The 7,122-nt window shown below is 38.2% G+C and overlaps 1 protein-coding gene across 1 annotated transcript; it reads right to left on the reverse strand.

The window, feature by feature from the left end:
* Positions 1-2,109: 2,109 nt before the first annotated feature.
* On the reverse strand, positions 2,110-3,875 carry LOC145790715 (putative disease resistance RPP13-like protein 1). Its single transcript, XM_082869190.1, has 2 exons — positions 2,334-3,875; positions 2,110-2,241 (listed from the first exon to the last, which is right to left on the reverse strand). The coding sequence occupies exon 1, from the start codon at positions 3,704-3,706 to the stop codon at positions 2,717-2,719; it is 990 nt and encodes a 329-aa protein (XP_082725316.1). The 5' UTR covers positions 3,707-3,875; the 3' UTR covers positions 2,110-2,241; positions 2,334-2,716.
* Positions 3,876-7,122: the final 3,247 nt, after the last annotated feature.

A 7,122-nucleotide genomic window follows, 5' to 3' on the forward strand; every position in this document is an offset into this window, starting at 1 on the left:
CGCTCGGCCACCAAGTTCCATATTATCGATTCTGAGACAAATTATCACATCATTCTAGGGAGGACCTGGATGCATAGATATGGGGCTGTACCATCGAGTTATCATCAGTGTGTTAAGGCAAAATGGGGAAAGAAGACGGTGACAATTCAGGCTACAGAAAGGCCTTTCGAGATCCATGAAGCTCATTATTCTGATGCCATCTACTTCACCGAACTGGCTGTCGAAGAAGTTCCCACCACCTCTAGGCCTCGAGGGGTCAAAATTCCTCGTTGGGAGGATATCAAAGATGACAAGGAGCTGATGGCAGAGTCAAGTAAGCGGGCAATGTCTAGACCAGAAAGTCCGCCTATTCCTCGGAAGGTGATGAAAGTTCGAGAAGGAGGCAAGATGGTGTACTATTTATGATGGTGCATGATGGCCACAACCCGAGCAGCTGGTGAAAGCTTTCCAAATGATCTTGCAACTCTAGGGGCAAATTTCAACATTCCGTAGAAGAAGTCTATCTATGACATTTACAGTTTGCATTTACTACATTGTCCAAGAAGTTCTATCTTTCTTATGTCATGAAGAAATTTATTTCCTCCATATTATGTATCTCCATTAGAAGTTATTTTCTCTACATTGTATATTTTCATTGTGTTATGTTGCTTGAAACAGTTTTCAATTTTTGTTGCCCCTCAAAGAAGAAAGAGAAATAGTAGACTCAGTTACCAACCTGAAGGGAGTTTTCTTGACATAATAGAAGTATACTTCCACTCGGACTTCCGAGAGATAGACTTGTTTCTGCTCGGACTTCTGAGGGAGAGCCTTCCGAGGGACAACTCTTGCTCTCATTAGTGCGGGTCCGAAGAACAGCCCTTGATTTCATCAATACGAGCTCCGAGGATCTTTCTTTTCAAAGTAGAGTGGACTCTTACTCGAACTCCCGAGGGATAGCCTTTGCTTCCATTAGTTGCCGAAGTAGAAGTGCACATCCACTCGGACTTCCGAGGGACAGCCTCGTTTCTGCTCGGACTTCTAAAGGAGAGCCTTGTCTCCTGCTCGAACTCCCGAGGGATAGCCTTTGCTTCCATTAGCTGCCGAAGTAGAAGTGCGCATCCACTCGGACTCCCGAGGGACAGCCTTGTTTCTGCTCGGACTTCCGAGGGACAGCCTTGTTTCTGCTCGGACTTCTGAGAGACAGTCTTTACTTCTGTTGGTAGAAGCTTGGTAGACTCGGTTATCTTCCAGAGGAATCTTTCTTGCCAAAGTAGGGTGTGTGCTACTTTCGGACTCCCGAGGGACAGTCTTGCTTCTGTTCGGACTTCCGAGGGACAGTCTTGCTTCTGTTCGGACTTCCGAGGAACAGCCCTTGCTCTCATTAGTGTGGGTTCTAAGGGCCCCGAGGTCGTGGATCTCAATCAAGAATTTATTTGCCTGAAATAGTAAAACCGACAAATGAGATGAGCAATATCAATTTCATATCCTGATTCAGGCATTATCAGAATGAGGCAATATCAACAAATAATAATGATCTATTTAAGTTACAACAATTTTATTACTCTGAGCAAGTTTATGAAAATGCAACAATCAAGTTTTTGTCTCTCCGAGCCGATTCCTCTCAAGCCAACATAAAGCTACAACGGTCACACAAAATTTTGGCATCAGCTATGTATTTCCCAAGCATCCACAAGTTAAACAAACAACAATATATCATCTTTATTATTCAACGAAGTATTTCATCATATCAACAAGTCCTACGATGAATTCTACATCAGGAGGTCGAGCATGATATCTAATATTCTCGGGGTTGCAACAATCAGTCATTTTTTTATAATTAGATTTACATGATGGGTTTATCAACAGATTCAACCCCAGAAGTCATCAACAATTCTTTTTCTCGGGTATTCTTCAGGTTCAACAAATAGCAATATCAATGTGGATATCATCAACAACAACGGCACATTTGTTCCTTTCTCTTCAACAGAGCAAAGTGTCATTTTGTCTACATTCAAACCAAGCTTCTCAGCAAAGTTTCAATTTCCGGAATTACAATATTCAAACATGCAATATTGTGATTTTAGCAACATCAGATTTTGAGTCAACCAAAAGTGCTTCAAGCCTTGTTCCTATTTTAGAACAAGTTCAACAATAGGAGTTCAGAATCCAGATCTGGGATCGAAATATAAAATTAAAATTATACAAATCCTGTATTATCTACCTCAAGCTGAAATTGCAAATTCTCAGTGTATAAATCAAGTTCTGCAAGCGTCAAAAAAAAAAAAAAAAATCAAGAGAAGAAGATTTTGAGCTTATATTTACAAACCTGAGGCAGAGGAATTTCAGAAGCTTACCCACAGATCCAAAAATATAAGAAGAATGAGAAGAGGGTTTCAGCGAGCACTTGTCAATCTGAAATAGCAACACAAAGAGGATGGGCCGATGACCGATGCCGCGTTGAGAGGGCGGCATGATCGGCATTGGCTAGAGGCAGTGGCAAGGCCGCAAGTGTGAGACGCACAAGCACGGGCTGTAGATATGAAACAAGCACACTCGAGGCCAACGACAAGCTGTGCAGTGCTAGGCAAGACCACACACGTCGCGTTGAGTGGGCGGACGTGTGTGGTCAATGTCGGACAATCCGAAGCCGGAGGCAACAGTGGTGTCGCAGAGGAGTTGGCAACCACACGCGTCACGTTGAATGGGCAACGGTGTGGTCGGCTCTGGGCAGTCGGGATCAATGGCGAAGTTGCAGCAGAGAGGCCAACAGTGGTTGAGCTCGGCTGTCGAAGGCCAGAGTTGTCACCACAACTTTACTCCCTGGGGCTCCATCATTGAAAAGGCTCTTCAGAACATTCCAATCACTGTATTTTTTGTTCCAAACATCATCTAAAACAATTAAGAACTTCTTTCTAGCCAAAATCTGCTTTAGTTGAACTTGAACATCATCTAAGTTCTTAAAATTACATGTCTGGGAAGTCACTGACTTGATAATTGCTTTTATTATCATCACAACATCGAACTCATCGGACACACAAACCAAGGCTTTCAGATCAAAATGTTCCTTCACGGTTTTATCATTGTATATCATCTGAACAAGGGTGGTCTTACCAATCCCACCCATACCCACAATGGGAATTACATCAACATTGTTGCGAATTGATTCATTCCCCCTTACAAGCAACTCAATTATCTTACTCTGATCATGTTCTCGGCCATAAACGCAAGGTTCATATAACAAAGATGTAGAGTGTGGTCTTTGCCAAGTGTTAACAGATGTGGTTCCAACAATCTTTACCAAACCAAGTTTTGAACATTGTTCTAAACTATTGTGCAATCTGATAGTGATCTCGTCAATATAGGACCTCATTTTGAAATTAAACTTAACATCTTTTGGCTTGAAATTAGGGACGGGATTCCATACCTTGCTGGAACTAGCTTGGGGCAGCTTTGACTTGAGACTCTGTGGCCAAGCTTCGGTAGCGAACTCATCCACGACATCATCCAAATCATATATCAGATCCTGGAGATCGTCAAGCCATAGGCGCACGGCTCGATCTGTCAGTTGCTTCTCCTCCGCGTCAATCAGAACAGCTTGAATTTCGCCCATCATTTCGGTCCAATTGGTAATAATATCTTCAAAGGCGGGTAATTTGGAGGACGCAAGAGAGGACAGCTTCTCAAACAGCACCTGGACGAAGGCAGCGAGAAAGATCTCTAGAACCATTGTTTCCGATTACAACAGTGGGTAGTGAACAAACAGCGATGGTCCTCCGGAATTGCAGAAGCAGAACTTTGTTGAAGAAGATGCCGATCTGGGTCTGGTCTCTTAGTTTAGAGAGGAAGAGCGCCGCAACAGCTGCACAACAAAAAATAAAATAATAAGAAGCTATGCATTAGGGTTTTTGAGCCTTTCTTTAATTAAAAAAAAAAGGGAGCATTATCTTTGAATATTCTATTAGTATATTCTAATAATGTATATATAGGTAATTGATCTGCTGTGTGCCAAACAAAAAAAAAAAAAAATGCTTCTTTATTCTTTGGTTAAAAAATATATACATCTAAAAAAAAAAAAAAAAAAAAAAAAAAAAAACAAAGTACAAAAAAATTAAATTTTTGCTTGTCAATTTTTTCTGTAAATTGAAGTGCGTCATCAACTTTATCCATAGGCTCTGTCGTGACAAAATGTTTTTTTTTTTTTTTTGGGGAACGTGACGCGAAGCAGGGTCGAAGAAATGACAGTATGCATGTCTGAGAAATTTAAAATTTCTCATACACGCAAGGGGCAAATGTAAGAGGGGCTAATTTGAGCCCACTAAATTATTTAGGCCCAATAGCCCAAGATTAGTGGGCCCGAATTTATCGCAAGTCCAAGAATCGGTGGGCCCAGATTTATCGCCATCAAACGGATTGAATCGCTGTAAGCCTCGAAAGGGTTCGGGTCCACGAACCTAGAGACTTACTCAGGCCCGGACTCGAAAGGGTATTAAGCAAGCCTAGAGATCCGAGGCACTCGGACTCGAAAGGATTCGGACCCACGAATCTAGAGATCCGAAGTACTTGGCTTCGAACGGATTCAGACGCAATCTAGAAGTCGCTCCGTTAATGAGTCCCAGAACACTTGCGGGCTCGGAGCTTTCCGGGATCTACGCACCAGAACCATGGGCGTAATGGAGTTCGAACAAAGGACCCGATCCCGAGGACGGTGAGTGGAGATAAATTCACTCTTCGGTTAAACTAGCCTATACCCGGGTCGAGGTGGCACGACCCCGGGGGGTCCATGAGACTCGGCAATATTTTGCGGCAGGACGTCCTCTGGGACTACCCCTGACCCTTTGGGATGATTGGGGATCATTGGTTAGGTGTGGCTAAGAAGAAGGGTTCGCCGAGGGATTGATCTCCTCTTCGGGGTTTTCTCATCCTCGGAGAAGTCACCTCCTCGGAGAGGTCACCTCCTCGGAGAAGTCACTTCCTCGGAGAGGTCACCTCCTCGGAGAAGTCACCTCCTCGGAGAGGTCACCCCCTCGGACAAGGTGGTTAGAGAAAATATCCCCCATGTGCCTTGCACATGGGCTCCATCCTACATCATGAGGTGCCTATAAATAGCACCCACCCATAGCTTTACAAGGGATGGATTTTGGAGATTTTTAACTCTTGGGAAAGAACTAATTTCCCTTCTCCATTATCAACCTTGAGAGTGAAAGTGGGAGATCAATGGGAGAGCCTTGCCATTATTCTATTCTCTAGCCATTTTGCCTTCTTCTTCACCCAATCTCTTATCTCCATCATCTCCTTTGTTGTTGTGTTCCTAAGTTGAGATTATTGAAGAATCTAAGCCTCTTATCATATTCCAGAGAATTCGAATTTCTCAACTCCTTTCTTGAACCCTCTCCTACAAAAAGTAGTTATTTATAATTAGAATTATTATTTTCTTACAAAATTTTGATCCTAATCAAATTCATACAAGGAAACATATTTTCTTTTCTTTTTCTTTTCTTTCACTTTATATTACAATTTTCACCTTTCATAATTTATTTCTTTATAACAAAAAGTTAGTCTTCTTTTTCTGAGGCCTTATGCTTGTTGTTCTACAATATTGGTATCAATGTGTTTTGGCATATTATTTTAGAATTATTAATTTAAATCTTATATATTTATAAATTATTATTTTTATTCATAAAAGCTCTTTGGAAAAAAATTTAGACATCTAAAAAATTTATGTTTTGCTCTTAAATAAATAATGAAAAATTAATTGATAGGATCATTGCTTTCTACATTATTGTATATTGATTAACATTAGCACTCTCCTTTCTACCCAAAACAATTTATAATTTTTTCATATTATATCAAAAGGTTATATGGTAGTTTTGGGACAAATCCATATAGTGCCCCAACCTTTTATTAGTTAGTTAAAGTTGTGGGAGTTAATTCTTTTTTTAAGATTGTAAAGATAACTTAACAAATGTCAAATAATAAAGTAGAGTGCAGTAATATTTTAAAACTACCAAATAATCCCTCCATTATATCAGTTTTGCACAAATGTCAAAAACTACTCATTTGAGAGAAGAGTAATAGAAGTGGTCCAACAATTTTGGGGGCGTTAGACAATATTTTAAATTGAGGCTTTCTAAGATTTAAATACTAATTTAAATAATTATTTTTCAATTTCCAATTTTTTTTATTTAAGTTTTATTTTATTTTTCTCACTTTTAAGCTGCAAATTACTAATAACATTTTTATAATCAAATTTATCATACAAATCTGTAAAAATTGATAATATTATTGATCCATTAAATATTTCTTTTGACATAATCAATCTTAAATCAGATTTGATCAATTTTAATTGTGAAAAGCTTTTTTCATTAGAAGCATTTGTTACATTTAAAACATAATACACTTTTTCATATTATACATTTTGTTGATTGAGTGTTCTTATGTCATCTATTTCCATATCTTCTTTTAAAATTTTAATTTCTAAAAATAAATCTAAAACTTCAATATCAGTGAAAATGTCATACTGCAGAAAACTTTCAAAATTAGGACAATTTTTTAAACTATCATCATCTTTTAAATTTTTTAATTTTTAAAATTAGGTTAGAGAATAATATCCCAATACATTGAAAAATAAAAAATAGGCCTTTTTATTTGAAAGATTATATGGCATATGCACTATATTTTTTCCCCCACCCAATAGAAGTCTAAGAAATAATCTTTTTTTGTTTCACCCAGTAGACCAGTAGAAGTTTAAAAAAAAAAACAAGAAACAAAAGTGGCTTGATTTTTATTTTTTAATTTTTTATTTGACCATGTGAGACCCGATTCACTTTATTTTTTGGTGTTAAAAAATAACACTTTTTGAACTTTACCAATCTAGAACCATTATGATTCTAAAAATTTAGAGACCTTCTCAAATATGAAATTTTAGGCAATTGCCTAACTTGCCTAACAATCAAACCACCTAGAGTGTAAATGTATGAGGAGGGAGATAGTTGGCAAATATGTATAAAGTTTTTATTTCACTTTGTATTATACAGATAAAAGGTGGAGTGCATTTAAAAAAAATAAATAAATAAAAATAATAATAATAATAATAATAATAATAATAATAATAATAATAATAATAATTGAGAATAACACCACCTT

The sequence above is a fragment of the Camellia sinensis genome, chromosome 5 (assembly GCF_055761805.1).
Source record: "Camellia sinensis isolate YWXY chromosome 5, ASM5576180v1, whole genome shotgun sequence".
Lineage (NCBI taxonomy): Eukaryota > Viridiplantae > Streptophyta > Magnoliopsida > Ericales > Theaceae > Camellia > Camellia sinensis.

What these genes read in the sequence shown, in the direction of transcription:
- LOC145790715 (XM_082869190.1), bottom strand. Translation starts at nt 3,706, where the DNA reads ATGGTTCTAGAGATCTTTCTCGCTGCCTTCGTCCAGGTGCTGTTTGAG.